The sequence below is a fragment of the Phaethon aethereus genome (genome assembly GCF_964289735.1).
Source record: "Phaethon aethereus genome assembly, chromosome: 3".
Classification (NCBI taxonomy): Eukaryota; Metazoa; Chordata; class Aves; order Phaethontiformes; family Phaethontidae; genus Phaethon; species Phaethon aethereus.
Genome location: NC_138576.1, coordinates 98,223,762 through 98,242,428, shown reverse-complemented (window position 1 = coordinate 98,242,428; position 18,667 = coordinate 98,223,762). Strand labels below are relative to the sequence as shown.

At 37.1% G+C, this 18,667-nt stretch overlaps 1 protein-coding gene across 1 annotated transcript in view; it reads right to left on the bottom strand.

Moving 5' to 3' along the window:
• Positions 1–18,667, bottom strand: part of BABAM2 (BRISC and BRCA1 A complex member 2) — a gene marked incomplete at its 3' end in the record, with an annotated part of 169,350 nt that overhangs the window by 113,287 nt on the left and 37,396 nt on the right. Inside the window, exons 4-5 of the mRNA XM_081997965.1 lie at positions 8,861–9,055; positions 3,567–3,641 (exon numbers count right to left, since the gene is read on the bottom strand). Coding sequence (XP_081854091.1) covers positions 3,567–3,641; positions 8,861–9,055 — 270 coding nt within the window. The remainder of the gene's footprint in view (positions 1–3,566; positions 3,642–8,860; positions 9,056–18,667) is intronic.

The following is an 18,667-nucleotide window of genomic DNA, read 5'->3' as shown; positions in this document are numbered from 1 at the left end:
CCCATTACAAGGGGTATCATGTTTCCAAATAAATAACAACTGAAAGAACTTTTACTAGAATTTCAGAATTCAAAGGAAGAGACAGTGTACTCTGCATTGCTCTTCCAATCATTCTCACTCTTCTTCATATACTCAGCTATTTTTCCTTAGAATTCACACACGCTTGAACCAAATTTTAAATTTGGTGCAGCAAATACCTTTAGAATAACCTGGTAAATCCGCCTCTCCAGTCCACAACAACCCAACTTATGCTACGCCTTCAAACTTTTATTTTTTATACAGAAAGGAGAATACTCTCACCACCATCAGGACAAAGTTGAGAGAGTAAGGTCTTATGATTCCGGAGTGTATTTTCAACAACTCCAAGGATTCAGTAACACTACAGACTGTTCTCACAGCTTACATATTCAAACCTGAATATTGGCTTACTATACAAAGCTTTATAGTCACACTTTTAGTGTGATTATGTACTGACATCAATAAAAATTTCAGAAGAGCCTTACAAATAATTGGGGTACCAGGAATGATTGATGAGGCAAAAATAATGGTCTTTAAATATTTCACCAGATTTTAAAACAAGTAATATTAAACGAATGTCAAAAAAAAAAAGATGGCAGAGAAAGTGTAAGGGAGGTTTAAACTTCACTAATCATTACAGAGAAGCTACTATATGCTATATGGCTGGCAACAGCCAAGAACATAATTCAAACACATTAGATCCTGCAGTTAAACATTAAGCTGTTAATACACTAAGAGCTTTCAATTACAGACTGCTCTTCCACCTTTCAGGGTAATATATTAACAATTATTTCCACTGCATCAATAGATGCTCTATCATGTACCATAATCTAGCATGTAGCATCAAAGTCAACATAACTGGCAGACATGATGGAAAATAAACTCCTATTTTATTGCATCAAATCAAAGATTTATGTCAAAAGCTATACAAAAAGAGAAAAGAAATAAGACAGACACGGACAGCTTAAAAAAAAATCTGAATTTTTGAAAATACCTTTATGAATTTGAAGTAGTCAGAGCAGAATTATTTCAACCACAGCAAAGGCGTTCCAATTCTACCTGCCTTTATATTGCTGTCATATAAGATGATATTCATATAGCTGATAATGTCAGAATACAAGGAGCTAAAGGCAGCAGGGGTAAAAGATCCATGCCTGTTACGGAGTACTCTCTGTCACAATCCATGCTGGAGCCCGAGTCAAAACAATCTCTGCTGTCAACAAACACTACTGGAATAAAACAATATTTCTTCTCCTGTGGCTACTCATCCAGACTACATATCACCTTCCTACCACAGACAGTTAACCTGTCAGTTTGCACGGCCAAAGTCTGCGTAAGAAAGCTAAGGATTTCATCAGAACACAGCCCATCAAGAAGGATCTGTTGTTGTAAAAACGTATTACATACAAAAATACATCAATTTTAAAACCCCAAAGCTAAGACATTAAGATTTTAGAAATGTCAAAATAAAGGTAGACTGAGAAACTTTGATTCTGATACCTTCTGTGCGTGCCTCTTCACATATCACAATCTATACATGCATGCAAAATAAATGCACGTTTTCCCAGACTAATAAATAGTTCGGTACTCAGGGTGAACAACACTCCAGGAAGCAGTTGTGGAACACTGATGATTTATCCACAGTATACCAACCTTGTTTAGAAAAGGTGGAAGATCTTTAGTGAACATGATAGTTCAGTCCAGTAAAAAGGACTATGCTGTCATGCATTAAAATGTTACTCTTTAGAAACCACAGTAGAATCTGTTTCTATCACAAGGTTCCTACATGATGACAGTTACTTACATAAGCCATACACCACCTTCCAGCCTTCAAGTCATGCAGTTTCCCCAGAGGGTGAACAGAGGTATAAGACAGCCCTGTGACTGAAGCTATTGAACATACTGGGTATGCACTTGTCCTGACATACTTGACTGCTTTAAAATTGTTCCTGGAAAATATGGCACTTGGGAGTTCTGGCAGGAGCAGACAGCATAGTTAATGTTAGATGTTCTCAGTCTCCTTTTTTCCAGTGTCCTTCAGAAGTAAATCACAGCTATCCTGCAGTCCAGGTGAACAGTTGCTACATCCTGCTTCTCAGCACCATCCTTCCTGAAAAGGCCTTGGCCAACCCTCTTACATCTGACTGGAAACGTTCCCATCAGGTGAGAAGGTCCTGATGAAAGACAGCAGCTGGGAGAAGGGCTGCTACCATGAACACAGGAACATAATGAAAATATCTGGATGGTTTTGAGAAAGTTAGGAGCGGCTCGTTATTCAAACAGCAAACAGTCTACAGAAGGTAAAGAGATCACACAGTACCGATCTCAGACTACAATGAAAAATTTCAGTCAGATTACAATTGTGCCTGCCTTTGTTTTAATGGTTCTTAGCTTGAGACGTCTTATTTGGAGAAACATTGAATATTCACCCTTGCAACTGTGATCTAACAATAGTTGAAGACAGCTCTAGCAGTAGATGAAGAGGAGGTAATGGGATCTACACTGACATTTTCATCTCAACACATTAGCTGCTAAACATCAAGTAGCTGTTGTTCTTTCCAAATATTTAAAAGTAAAAAAAGCTGAGTAAAGTGGCAGACATGCAGTTTAAAGGAAAGACAGGTGTTGGTAACACAGCTGACTCAAACCTTGTCTGCAGTAGTTCTGGCACTCCATTCTGACGGTAATGACAGACAGAGAGAACCCAGATCTCTCAACTGTGTTGTCTGAATATAGTTTCATTGACCTTACGACAGGCCTCCACAGTAACTGCTTGAAAGAGTGACTGTCCTCCTGCTGTGAAAACCACTCATTTCAAAGTATTCCATGTTGGTAATTTGTCACAAGTTTATTTTGGTTCTTTTGTTGTTGTGGTGTTTTTTTTTCCTCCCCTCCCCTCTTAGCAAAGAAATAAATACTATTTGCCAACTCACATCTATACTCTAGAGTCCTACTTTCTACAGTATCTGGTCAAATTTGTGCTCACTGTAAACAATGAAGCGAAGTAATCATTGAAACCTTCAGTTTGTCTCATCAGTATTTGCTTTCACTCCCTGTTAAGAACTGCTATATTTAGTTTGCTTTTCTGCTTCTACTATGAAGACTACTGGTACAATTGGATTGCTCAAAAACTCAACACTTACATAGCATGAAATTCCATAGAGTCATATAAAAAGGTTTATCTGGCAATATTTAAACTTATTCCTCAAAATAATACCTTGGATTTAGTCAAGAGTTTGCTATTTATCATATTGTCTAAAACCCCTGAACATCTGCATTGCGTGCCATCTTCTACAACAACCCAAATCCCGCAAGGTCCTTTGCAGTGATAGATATATAATTACTACCTGGTAAAACGGCATGCAAAACAGCAGTATACCCAGTATGCCTAACACCGCCTTTCCAAAACATAATCCAATCAGGCTTAGAAATAGTGGACTTTTCAACTCTTGGAGAGAAGAAGTGCAGGGAAGTCAAAATAGCTACTAAGAACATTTCAATAATTCATATTCTCTCACAAATACTGTCAACTTAGACATCAATTTTACCTTGAGAAGGTATGTAGGAATATTGCTGAAATCTACAGGCAACTTCAAGAGGAAGCGAGCTGAGAATTCTCCAGTCTGTGGGAAAAAAGGTAACACTAATGAGACCTGGTGTCTAAAACAGAACCACAAATTGAACATTCTGAGGATGAAATATTAAGCAGAAAAATGTGTACGAGCTCATACCAAATAGATGGGTTGAGATTTAAAACAACATTTCTCAATGGAATTACTGAAGAGGAAAAAAAAATTCACAGATTTCACATATGTTACATGAGAAAACACCTTAAAAACCATAAAAGATCATTGCCAGTAAGTCAACAGCAAAAAGTGGTCAGAATACAACAATGTGCATGACAAAACCAGACTATACTTTGTTAGGCCCTAAATATAGATGTATCTTGGCTGTACTCATTTCCGGACAAAGGTCCAGCGAGACCTGCAAATGGTCTGAAAGCAAAGTTAAAAAGCTGACAAATATCTAAGGGTGTATAGATAAAATAGAGGCATCTTCACAAACATTGCAGGTATACATAACAGAATTTGTGTTGAGTAAGGTGAGAATGTATCAAAAGTATCCTCTAAATAAACATAAAAAACTGAAGTAGAAGGTTTTATAGAATTTGTTTTCAGAATTATGTGACTCTCAACACCTAGACAACTGTTTACTGAAAATTTGCCAAGTGTCCCCTACACATTGCCCCTTTTTTATGCATGAAGTGTATGCGAAGGAAATGGAAAGGATTTCCTTTCTGTTTCATACACTTCCTCAAAACCAGACTTTGTCCACCTGGTTATGAAGCAATGAAGTTGGCTCTTTTTGAAAAACAAATTGCTGCCTGATTTCCTCCACATTAATTTTTTGTCACCACTATTTTTTAATTCAATAAACTAGCCATACAGCAAGTATATTTGTAATGCTGAATTAGCAGTACAAAAAGCAGTAAACATTAATTTTATCAGTTATATACAAAATATCAGGACATCTTAAGACAAGGTAGCAAAACTTTTTTCATTTTTAACACTGCCCTATCTTTGCATACATGCGCTACTTAGTTAATTTTTAAAAAACAGTACTTCATTTTAATGGGCAAGGGGACAAATCAAAGCTGTGAGCATTCGTTCTCCCACAGTAACACAGGTGTACTACTTCACTATACCCTGAACATGGTTATCTGTACCTTATTTTCGCTTTACTATTCTAAATGTTTGGCAAAGCCAAACAAAGTGAGAGGAAAATACTTTTAAACAAGAAATGTACGATATACAAATTTTAACGAAGTAGACATGCATCTATGGTGAATGCGTATATTGCAATTCTCATTAAACCGGTGAATGTAATTACTGCACTACATTTAAACAGGATGATCTTTATTGTGTATACAGCTATACTTTGTGGTAAGCAAAAGCCTGTAATACATCTGAAATAATGGAAGCATCCTTTCTGCAAAATGCAGCAGTGGCCCATGGAAGAGATGTAGAGGATCTTGACAGCAAACAGGTTGCCTGGGACCACTTCCAGATGGCTTCTGAATATTTCTAAGGTTGGAGATCCCACAATCTCTCTGGGCAACCTGTGCCAGTGCTCAGTCACCCTCAATACTCAACAAGTTATAACGCAACACAGATGTCAGAGGGTTGCTTTTTGGGCTACTGGTTTACTACATTTAGTTGATGTTATGACAAAGATTCCACATAGCTATGGGGACAGCTTGTTAAAGGCTATGACGACTCTTCAAGGGGAATGCATTCAAAATCTTTTTACACCTGTACTGATACTGAAAAGTTGCCATATGCCTTTGCAAAACAGTCAGTATGGTTGCCTCACCTCTCAATTAGCTGTGCTAATCCATAAATCACTTTGACCTCAGTATAAAAGAAAACGTGACAGTTGTCACTGGCCATATACCACCGGACCACAAGCCTCCGTAGTGATGGACCACATCAATTGCTATGCCTATTGATTCAGAAAGGAACTGGCTGAAAAAAAATACTGACAGAAAAGAGCTTGCAGATGCACAAGCCTCTCTGAGAAAGTACTGGAGGTCAAAGTCAATGGAAACTGGCTTTCCAAAATGAATGGTAAGCTGCTGAGCAGGGCAGCTGAGGAATATAAATGATTGTTTGCTAAGCACGTTTTTCTGTGGTACTGACATGAAATAAAATTGAGCAGGAAAAAATTCTCCAGAACTGGTTTCCTTCAATTAATTTTATGCCTAAAGTAAGCAAAGATTTCATCCCAAGTAACTAAGCACATGCAAAGATACTGTATTAGAAAGATGTACAATAAGCAATGCTAATATCAGTGCCAATTTGTTTCCTGGTCTGTTATCAGGTATAAACTAGAGATAACTCGTTCTACCTTCCAGACACTAAACAAGAAAAAACAAGATCTTGTGTGCAACCAAGATCTTTCCAACAGTACCTTGTCAGTTATATCATTTGCCAAAAGGGTTCGTGTGATGTTAGGCTGTAATCCACCCCACTGCCAGCTAGCTCAGAATTGCCCTTAAAATTTGTCCCTGGAAGTCACACAATAGAGGCAAAGCAATTGGACATAGAAACACTGTGCAACAAAAAGTGAGCATGTATTATATTAAAGCCAGGCTCTGAAACCTTTCCTGATGACACTATTTGTGAGGACACCAACTTTCTGATTCTGTATTACTTACATATGCAGAAAAATCACTGACTATTTCTGCATGTATAACACGAAGACTGCTTTGATGACAGTCAGAGTGCTATCTTTTTATTCAAAGTGAAATGGATATTATAGACAGTGCTTCTTGTCTGGACTTAACTTCCCAAAAGATGCCATACAACTTTTGCCATAAAATCCAGAAAACTATTTCTGGTAAAATACAAAGTTTGATGAACTGGGATGGCCACTGAACAGATGAATGGCTTGTGATCAAAATATCAGCTGCTCCAAAATGTGGAAATAAAAAAGATCTAGGCTGCAAGTCGTTATATGTCATTCAGTCAACATTATTTTGCAATGTATTACTTCCAAAAGTCTTCTGGACAGGCAGGGAGCAGTCCCTGTCCATGGTGCTCACCCTCCCAAACCCAACCAGCTGGTCACAGGCATCAGGTCAAGTCAGATGAATTTCTGGCCACACCATTGAGAGTTAATGGGCATCTGTATCAGCTGGTACTCTGCCAACATGGAGCTGCTAAGCTAGATGACTATTTGTCACAGAACTTTGAGATCACTTCGGGAAACTGGAGACACTGAAACAGAAGCATAAAAGCAAATTTCTGTTCTGTTTTGGGACACAGCACTGAATTCAGGCCTCCTCTTCAAACACTTTTTTTTTTATTAACTCATGCACTTAAGATTATTGCTTTCATAACACTGTGCAACGCTCATGCATAGATTATTATTCCACAAGTCTGCTGAACCACTATTGATTCCTGAGAGACAGCAACATGAATTCCAATGACTTTGAGACAGAGGAGATAACATGCAGTTTACCTCTTGCTTTTCACATAAACACTGCTATTGCACTGATCATCAAGACTAACAAGACAGTTGTAAAGGACAGAAAGGAGAACTACATAAGTTAGTTTCATAGTTTTGAGTTTCAGAACACTCATAAACAAGCCCTTGTCTTGTAGGTACCAGGTTCATAAAGTCTCCAAATGAGACCCTCAGAGTCTTCTTGATAGAGAATATAAACTTTGAAAACAAAGTACATGGTACAGAAACCTCAAATATCTCTCCAATGATTAAAAGGATTTGTCTCAAAATGTTATTATTTTATTGGAATATTTTTAACTAAGGCAGCATTTCAAATGGAGAAGCTCTTTATTCACCAATGACTGAGGAAAGATTCAAACAGCTTGAGTAGACATTCCCATAAAAAAAAGAAAAACCTCTAGTTTTCTATGATCTTCAGTAGAATTATGGCAGCTGCCAAAAATTATGATAAAATCTAAGTATCATTCAGAAAGCCGCCTGCATTTCAATAGACCAGTCTGATGATATCTACAGATGTGGCAAGTTGTTTGTGATGCCAGCTATAGAGAATAACATTTAAGAACTAATTAATTTCAAAGTATCCTGATCTATAAACTTAAAAAAATTTTCTGAAATTCTATGATAAAATTTTACTTGGCTTAAACTAAAAAGCCTAGATGACTTGTCTCAGAAAAGAAAAACAGATGACTATAAATACTGTGAGTTGTAAAGTAAACATCCTTGCATGACCTATAACTTAAGGATGATTAAAGTGACATAAAGCTGAATTCTAGGCCTTGATAACAGGAATGCTGAATGTTCATCAATTTTCAGACTGCATCTATTTCAGAAGATACTGCTTCTGAAGGGCAGTGTATCTTAAGAGCATGCTGTTGCTGAAAACAAGAGGGGGACATGTTCAGCATAAACACAATCAGGTATTTCCTGATACATTTTATTCCAAACTTCCCATGGTAAATATACTACCAGCAGAAAAAACTGGGTTTGCAAATCTTACTCTGTGACAGAGATCGGTTTAAAAAAAAAAGATCAAATCACACACTAACCAAAACATCTAAATTGCCAATAGCATCATTTTAGAAGGCTCAGATAGTATACACAGTGTTTCTACACAGCATGGCACACTTCCCAGGCAAAGGATACAACTTCAGGAAACAGATAAGCCAGTTTAATGTCTGACTGTCATATGAAGACATGGCCCTACAAAAGTCACTGCTCTAGCCCATCTCACCTTCTCCTGTCCTGCAGAAAAATCAGTCTCTTTGTTTTTTTCCTCTCCAGTTCAGGTTCCTGAAACAACTCAACTCAGCTTAGACAAGTGCCAGAGAGATACAGGCAGCTGGAGCTACCAATTAAGTCAGCTCAATCGTAATGTGGAACCACACCCCAATACATCCTACCCCTGAGCAGGCTGATTTCCCTGGGCAGAGTGTCACACCAACACTGCTATTCTGCCTCAAATCTTCAGAGCTAACTCAGAACTTCCACATAACATTGTAATGTGCCCTGTAAATACTGTACAGACTTTTCCAGAGTTTTCAAAGTTTTCATCTATAAATCAGATGGACTAACATCAGGTTGAAAAACAGTTACTCACATCAAAACCTGGTTCAACCAAGGTGGTGGAACGACAGCAATGTACAAAACAGAGAACATAGAAAGCGAGCTGGAGTGGAACTGAAGTTTTCCCCATTGGAAAGTTAAAGAATGGAGATCCACAGAAACCACTCAAGTTTTCCAAGGCAAGAGTTGTACTTATTAAAATTAAAGAATCACTAAAAGCATTTTAGCAGAAACGTTCTTAATAGCTTACCCAGTTGTTTTTTTTGCCAGCATAGATTTCCATGTTCTCTCCATACTGGGGCTCTTCAAGTAAAGTCTGATATTCAAACATGAGGCGAGAGCTCTCACGTAATCGGCTGCACTGAAACTGGTGATACTGCTGCACAAGCTCTTTCACAACAAGCAGGAGGCATTCAGGGTTTGAAGGATTCCAAGAAGCTAAATTCTGTTGATTAGAAAAGAACAGAGACCAAAATTGTTTACAGCGATAGAAAGACAAGCTCTCCCTCTTCCATACCGATACCAGAGGCACATATGCACGTGGAAGCTTTGTGACAAAGCTAAACCATAATATTAAATGCAAAGGTTGTATCATGCTTTGGAAGAAAACCAGGTGAAATAGCAAAAGCAAACCTTAAATGTCAAGGAAGAGCCCATATAGGGACCTACCAGAAAACTGGCAACAGGGCTACTACCAGGCATAGGTAGGCCCAAATTACCATTCCATTCTTCCCTAAAATTACACTGTTGCATCTAAGAACTCAAAAGGTTTGAATTTAAGAAAATTAAAACCAATATGAAACGTACAGGGATCAGGTAAGCACAACCCTGCACAGTATCTGACTCAAAAAGCAGTCAGCCAAGTTAATACGCCAAATTAACACCAACTACAGAAACTATTCTGCTCCATTATTCAATTAGTAGATACAGTATTGACAGCGATGGAGGAAATGGGTTCTCTTCTGTTGCCTCAACCTTCTGCTTTACTTCACCTTGACTGTCTTCTTCACTAGTTACCTTGACTCATCACCTTAACACAAATGCATCCATACACAAGTCTCTTCAATGTGCCTGTCAGAAGTTTTTATTACAAGTTGACTGTATATCAAGAAACACAGCTAACAGAAATAAAAGTGTTAATACAATGAAGAGAACTGTGTCAGTAGCACATAGCAATGTAATCTCTCAGTTTAACTACTCTAACATTGGCTTAGAGCAGTCTTCCATGCACAGTAAGTTTTATTCAGGAAGATATTCTGTGTTACAAACCATACCTAACATGATCAGTGTTGCTTGCCTACGTCTGGTTGACCTAGAATGGATCTCTTAAGGGCAGATGAGAACTCATGCTGTACTCCATGCTGATAGGACATGAGACAGTTCTGATGCAAAAGCCCATATGCTTTCTACTTAGGTCCTCAACAAGTCTTCTTGATACAAGCTCAGGGCATGTTAACATAGTCATGTGGCTTTTGGTCAGCTTTAAGTATAAGCAAAATTATTCTGTATTTCTGTATATCACAGACATATGACAAGAAAGTGCAAGTGGATTTTAAATTGCACAGGCTGTAGAGTTAACATTAAGATACTCAGAACTGGCAAAGATGTCTGTATTTTACAACTAAGTGAAGATACAATATAGTATCTTCAAAGAAAATTACTTATATCTGAACTCAAGTGGTTACTTTTGTCCTGGAAGTTGCAGACATTTCATAAACAAATTATGTGCATCATTTATATTCTTCCACAAGGACAAAAAAAGCATTAGCCCTTTTTTACTTCTTCAGTGGAAAGATTGCTTTGGTATGCATTGTTTTCTACAATGAAAGAACAGAAAGTATTTCTGTGCTTTGAAGTTGCTATCTTAAGACTGCTTTGTATTCAAACACACAAAAAATTACATTTCTTAACCTAGGTTAAGTAAATGAATGAAGCTGGATAAAAAACATGTCCCCTAAAATATACAAGCTATTCATATTTTGTGTAATACCAAAACTAGTAAATACAAGTGAACAGGTTGCACAGAGAGGTGGTTGTGTCTCTTGCAGGGTGAAAGACAGCCTGCTCTATCTGACCCTGCCCAGGCAGGGGGACTGGACTAGATGATCAATAAAAGGTTCTTTCCAACATCAGCTACTTTTTGATTCTATGAAGAGGTTTACAAAAAGCTGACTGAAACAGGCGATCTTATCAAGGTAAGACTCCATAGTTCTGTCCTGAAAAGAAATTAGAGTTGCGTACAACTTTTGTCTTACGATACTCTGGAAAGGCAGATAGAAAGCTAAATCAATTATTCACCAGGCACCATACCTTCAGCTCCACAATGAAATCTACTTGTAGCCTAATCTCTAACTATGTGGCTATTTCCATTAAAAAAGCTTATAATTTTTATTATCTCTCATGACTGCAGTTCATGGAATGGAAATGTATAAAAGCATGGAATGGTCTTATACAAACTTCAGTATATGTGTATGATGGCTTAATACATCAAGCATTTCTCTTCCACAGCTTTATACTTGTTTCCCTCTGAAGTCATATATATTACGATGTTACCAAAGTTAATTTCTCATTTTCAGTATCATCACTTAAAACATACAAATCTCATTTGTCAGTGAAAGTGATATGAAATATGTATTCCTTCCTTGAAAATTTTGCTTTTTTGGAGAAAAAAAAAATCAATAATGTTTACTAAGGCAATTTTATCTCAAATCTTACCACATGTTTTTCCTGAAGTCCCCAGTCCTGAAGGGGATCAATTTTATGAGAACCCCAGCTAGATTCTACCCATCCCCTCTACCCCTTCTCATTTAACTTAACAGCTACCAGAGAGGCGAAGAATCTGTGTATGCACTACCTACGTACAGGAAAAAAGGGAGGAAAAGAAAAGAAATACAATTTAGAAATACAACCCTTTTTCCATCTCAGAAACATGGTTTTTAGACAACTGTCATGACTCTCAGCAACATGATTCATGATTGGCTATGGCTAGCAGTGCTGCATTAACTGTCTACACATCACTCATTCCCGTGATTAGGACGAAAAACATACATTTCTGTCACACGTAAAGAAAATGGTTGGGGGAAAGAGTTTTGGAAGGTGGTGCTCTCATCCTTCAGAAACACAGATGTTCTTGCTTTGATAAAAGAAAAACTTATAAATCTTAGAGTGTGCACAGAGCACTTAGGGGAACACTTACCTCTACAGTGCAGATTTGAAAAAGACCTGATCTTTACATCATTTACAGATTCACCCAAGACTGACAGTCTCAGCTTAAGAAACACAACAGGACATAACGGCTGATCACGATTTGCTTTGTTTTGCATGGCTGAATGAACAGTTCAATGAACAGTTACAGGATTAGATGGCACTCCTATTCTCCTGCTGACTATGATTCTGGTAGAAAGAGCTGCCCAGCATGGCTAAGATACTGTCCTTGAACCTCTGCCTTTAGAACCCACCACAGTATCACAAACTCCACATTTGACCATGGCTTGGAGTAAGAGTGTTGGTTTTTTGTTTTCCTCCTAGACAGTAAGAACACCTATTATATGGGAATATCATCACTGCCATATCTTAAAAGGTAAACTATATTCCAGAGTAATTGGTGAATGGGTGAGATACTAACGTGGTTCACATAAGTTCCGCAAATACATACTACAGAGTGACTGAAAGCCATGTTCTACCTTGTCTGCCATCTAGAGCTGGTAAAAATTTATTCCCACCTTGAACCCATTTAAGCTTACTCGATTCTACAAAATACTAGAGAATGTCAGGTAGATAGCGTCTTCTAGGAAACACATTTTGTATCATGCAGTCTGAAACTAGACTGTGTATAACCTTAGATTTCCTGTTCCCAAGCTGCTGCTCAAATAAAGCATTTCCAGAAAGCCAGAGGATGTAATATGCCAGTATGTATTGATATCAGCCAGACAAGTGGGAATAACCTTTCCTCCTAATGACATTGATATAACACAATAGAAATGTTCTGTCAAAGGAAATGACCAACAATATTTTAATAACTGACCTAAATGCAACCGAACCTTTTGTTTTTTAAATAACATTACACTACAGAACAAAAAAAGAGCAAGAGGAAATCTATTGTCATTTGTCCAGCATGCAGCAAGAGTATTGCTCTCTGCAAAGAACACTGCATCAAAACAGTGTTTATGCTGTATTGCCTTAAAGTTACAGGAATTAAAATGAATTATTTGACTGTAGGATCCTTACTAAATACCTTTCATTCAGTAGCTAAAGATTCAAACACAATATGAACTGGTTATAAAAACAAATCACCTGGAGAAAAATTAAACTACCCATCCAGTACCTACATCAATTATAATGGATTCTCAGTGTTGAAAGAGTAAATACACAATGGTTACACAAATTTTCTGTAACACAAGTTCTTACTTAAATAAACATTAATTTTTAACTTTAGAATTATATTATTCTAGTGCTTGTTATTTGGCAATTGGTCATTACATTTCTAGCCTTTTTGTTAACTTTGCAGAAGGGCTGTTATTTTCAGATCTAAATTTATAGATCTTAACAAGCACTTCTGAATACAATGACATATTTATGTACAAAATATCTTTATACATATCGTTAAGTGTTGCCTATTTGTCCTAAGCACTAGGTTCATTCACCTGAAAATACTTTTAAACCATTTTATTATGATCCAATTTCAACAGTATGTCAAAATACATGCTACATTGTTCTCAGTTTCAAACAGTACATTCTTTAACCTTCCTTCTATTTTTGAAATCAAAAGACAAAAGTAAGCAACTACCTGTAACACCCACTGTTGAAACCTAACTAAAGCAGTATTTATCAAGTTGATCTCTTGTAGAATGTCTTAATTGCCACAATTTCAGCATTATAATGATTCTTCTAAGAACATGCAAGGATTTGTCACTTCAGTTAATAAGTAGTGTCCCTTCAACAGTAAATTGACCTCCTTCATTCACATAATTTTGTCAAAATCACATGCCTGCTGAAACTAGAGGGTTTTTAAATCTGAAATTGCTATAAAATTGCCATTAAAATTAATTTTATTAAAAAAAATGAGCACATTGACTGGGGTAGTAACAGACTAACATACATATTTCACTCAATAAATCTTTTCTAATTTGAAATGAGATTTCTGCAGACTTTCCATAGAGTTAATCAAATTTTACAGAACAATCACTAATGCATTTAAAATAAAGAAATCTAGACTTGGATACAATTCCTTGTCTTGTTTGCCAACAGATATATTTAAGTGAACTCTGCAGTGCAAACTCTTTAAGTTACTCAAAAGTTAGCCAGCTAGACTGAAAATCGCCCAGTGTACAACAATATACAAGCATGAGTCAACTTAAACTGTGCATCTGCAACTACTTCTGCTTTCATGCTCATCTCATATGAAGGCTTACATGCCCATCTCAGACTGGTTATGGCTGTTTTTAATGTTATCATTTTTTCAGCATATCATGGAAGAACTTACCTGTCATTTCCGAGCACAGAGTTGGAGGCTCAGTTAAACAATTTTCTTCTGCTTAGACACTGCTAACATGTCCCTCCAATCTCTATTAAAACTAGGAACAACTCTACACTTTAGATCTTAATTTGAACCTTTTAATTGGCTTTTGGCTTGGCCATACCACAACTTGCGTAACTTTCATTTTCTAAAAAGGTAAATTGTTATCTCATCTTAAGCAATTTATTTTAGTAGCAGATTGAGTAGCATCCGAAGACAACTATGTATTGTCTTCTTGATGCAAAACCCTGGTGATGTTATCTATGTTGACTGGCTAATCCTCATTTTTCCAGTTAGGGAATGAATTCAAAATGGTCTACAGGAAAAGTAATGGAAGAAGAACTTCCATGGGATTAAGATGAGGCTTCAGAAGCATTGTTGCCCACACAGTTGTAGCTACTGTCATGCAGAAGATGGCCAATAACTATTTACCTATCTGTAAGTAAGCAATTCAACACAAGGAAGTTGAATATTCTTTTGTGGCAATTGCTAATTTATTTCATTATTGGGCTAAGTTTCAGGGAAAGGTCTTTGAGAAAATAGTTACCCAGACCTTGGAGTAATTAAGCAATAGCATGTACATTCACTAACTTTGCCCTCCACCTCACTCTCTGTGGCAATACAAATAGAAAAATAAAAATAATATTCAGTTATTATACAGAGACTAGTAGACCATAGGCATCCATTAAACTGTGTCTACATTGGAGAAATCCAAAGTGATTCAGGCGATCTGTTCTGAAGATCTGTCAGATATTAATTTAAACAAGCTCAAAGAGTATAATTTTCACTATGAAGTATAACCCCACAGATTTTTGTTGGGGTGCAAAATCAACCTTCAAACTCCCTGGCTCTTGATCCTGTCTCCTGACAGGAGTTGGCTGCAGAGTGAGCAAGCAGTCTGATAGGGAAAGATTTTTGGACCATCAGACATGACCAAAGTGTTGAGAAAATTAATTCACTTGAAGTGTGTATAAAGAGGCAGAGTAAAGATGGTATTAGGCCACCCACAGAGTACAATTTAAGCCATTTCAACAGTAACTCATTTAAATGAAAAGCAATGACACCAACTGGATTTCAAAAAAGAGACAAAGAAAATTTGCAGCCAGACAGTATCAGTTTTAATGAGATCTTCTTAGAGGTGAGGCAAGTGAAAAACCCCCACGAAATAGCTTCCCAGCCCTGCTAGCAGAGACATGCAGAATTTAGCTTTCCAAAGTAGCCATACTATTCAACTTTTGGCAAAGAAACCACATTTAAGTTTTGTTCTGGAACATTCTGTGCTTTGCAGTCTTTCCTTTATCCTTCCAAAAACCTAATCAAGAACCTATCCAAACTACTCAACGTCCATGATTACCTGTTTGCCCTTCTTTAGAACATAATGCACCTCCTGTTTCATAAGCTCCTAATTCATAGCCTCCTTCACAGATTACTGCTTATTTCATAACTCCAGGCAATGTCTGCAGCAAACTGTAATTCTACGCTATCAGAAAGAAAATATGATAAAAATTTCTAATTGATCTGAAGTTGTGGGTTTTTTTGGTTTGTTTTTTTTTTTTTTGAAATGTGTTTAAATATCCAGGTTGCCAGAATATCTTCCAGGAATGTGATTTTAAAGGAGACAGATTGTAACTGTTTTTCCTGGCTATACTACAGGAAACAACAGCAAGATCTTATTTTAAGTTAGTGTACTTTTATATTTCTAAGCAAGAAATTAACTTTCACAAGAAAATGTCAGTAAACAAAACCTCCCAAGCCCATAACAGTGATAATTTCTATAGAATCTTTCATCCAGAATTACCATAACGAATAATGTAAGTACAGATTTGCATTTTGTTTATATCTCTGCATACCACATGCACAAATTTTGCATCCTACAGTGGCTTACAATCAGCAGCAATCTAAGTTTTTACCTGACATGAGAAAGATCACACTTAAGCTCATATAAACACAGAGGAGACATAGGTCCAGTGGTTACAGCATTTGCGTAGAAACTGTGATATCTGGTTTCAGTCCCTGCTTTGCTATAGTCTTCATGGGCTACCATGGGGAAATTGCTCACAGAAAAAGGCACAGGATAATTATCTGCCATATGCTCACATCTTTCTATCAACAGATATTTTTCACAGTATTTGCAGGGCTGGAGTGTTACAACAACTTCAAAGGCTTCAGTTTCTTAGCAGCCAGCACTTAAACATCCTACAGGCTGCAGTTTTAAATCAATCACTGTAAACCTACATGCTATCTACTTGTCATCTTATTTTCACAGGTTCTTCATATCCCCCTCCCTCAAAGCACCACTGGAACAACTTTCTGGAGTGATCTGCTTGAAATGATCATTTTTGGGCACAAGCAAACATCAAAATGTAACATTTCATAAAAACAGTTCAACTCAGGAGCACTTTCACCATGGCAAATACAACCTTACAGACCTTCTGTGCTCTACCAGCTATTATGTGTAACAGATAAAAAGTTTGCATTAAAGCAAAGCTTGGGACAGTCAGTATTTATTTTATTTTTTAGTTTTAGTGAGAAGCTGTGAAAACTGGATGTAGAAATTACAATATCTTATAAATGCTTAGCAGAAATCTCAAATACCTGAAGGCCTTGAATTAGCATGAAAATACAAAGCAGGAAAACAGCATACCAAGAAATAAATTCTGCTTTCAGAAAAGCACCTTACATTTTGTATAAAATTATTTTCCTTCTTTACTTCCACTGGCCACACACAGTGATTCTTGAATAATGACCCCATACCAATTGGGTATGGGATCACTGAAACCCAGCAAATACGACACACAGAGAACACTCTTCTGCATTCACCTAGAATAAATGCACCACTGCCTCTCAAGTACCATTCCCGCAAAAAAGGGGTGAACTCGACTTCCAAAGGCTACTACAAATTACTCCTATGCCCTGCTGTAGGAGCAGTTAAAAGATAGCTGATCTTTGTATGTTAAGGGTGCTTTGGAGATGGAGAAATTGAAGCTGAGCCCAGAAAAGCATTTTTAAGTTGTGCTCTCCTCCTGAAAAAGTCTGCCTGTTTCTCCCACACAGCTCTCTTACAGGATAATAAGACCCTTAAAAATTGCAACTGCCTACTATCAAGAGAGAGAGAGAGTACAATACTATCTAATTTATCTCCTAAAGACTTGGCATGAATAAGTATTTCTTGTCCTACTTTGCTAAGGGATTAGAGCAAGTTTTGTTCCCTACCAGACCTCCCAGCACACCTCTCTCAGGAAAGCAGGTGGTACCTTTACCTGTTCTCAGAAGAAATTTCTTAATTCCCTCGTACAAAGCACGTACAAATCCTGGGATAGGGAATCCAGTGCACTAATCATTAGTTAATCCACATGAGTACACAGCACTTTTCCCCTTGGGAGTCTGTTGCCAAAGGTGTACATATTTAATTAGTCATGGCAAGTAAAAGGAATAAAGCATGAAGACAAGATTAATTCCAACAAGACATACGCACATGCATCTTCAACCTAAAGACTTACTCATCACGCAATGATGGTAGTGTGAACAGGCCCCAACTCCTCAGACCGTCAGTGGACCAAAGAACAGACCACTGGCTCAATGTTAATGCTTTACCCCAAGAGTTCCTTTTCAAATAGCAAGTCTTCCACTGTTAACAGTTCTTGGGGTTTTTCCTTTCCTGTCAAAACAAGTAACTTTATCTAGAGCAAAGAGGCAGGACCTTCATAACTAATGTTTTAGACAGTGTCCACTAGCATCCCTTGAGCATTTATTGTTGGGTGGCACAGGCAGAACTATTTTCTTCTAACCATTTTTAACTCTCCCCAAATCCCATGAATTAAAAATCAATATATCACTGGCCAAGCAGTATTTACATCTTTATTTTCACATCAGTACTACAAGAGAGTTTATAGGGCCTTGAAAATACAGACTCTAAAGAAAACATTTACAGAATACCATTGTATAAATCATAAGACATTGGAATTCAAAATTATTTCACAACTATACTGTACAAATTAATGTAAATTAGTTATCTCTTCTCAAAAAAGCAGTATAAGAAAAGATCACTTATTTGCTTCTTTTATGCAAATGGGAAGACTGGTATATGGCAAAATTCACGTGAAAGTGTATGAACGCTAATACTGCAAACAAGACACAAGATGTTGACTAAATTTGAGGTGTATTTCTGTAGTTATCTTTAAAAAAGAGCAGATAATGCCTGAGGATCTGAGATGGAAGATATCAAGGAATCGCAGACATAAAAGCACATAAAGAATTAGTAAAACAGAGGTTTTGAAACAAATGCAGGTAGAAACAGACCAGTAAAAAGAAAACAAAACATAGCTTGTGCCCTTGTCCGTTGGGGGAAACAGCTAGATCCTTTGAAAATTACCCTGAGTGCAAAGACATTTCTTTGCCCCAGTAACAACTTCTGAAGGAAAGAACCTGGAGGGTCCAAAACTTAAGCTAATCCCATTGGAGAAAAGTACAGTTCTAAAGGAGAAAAGTACAGTTCTAAATTATAAACAGAATTCGCAGTCTAGAATTTAATAAATGTGAAAC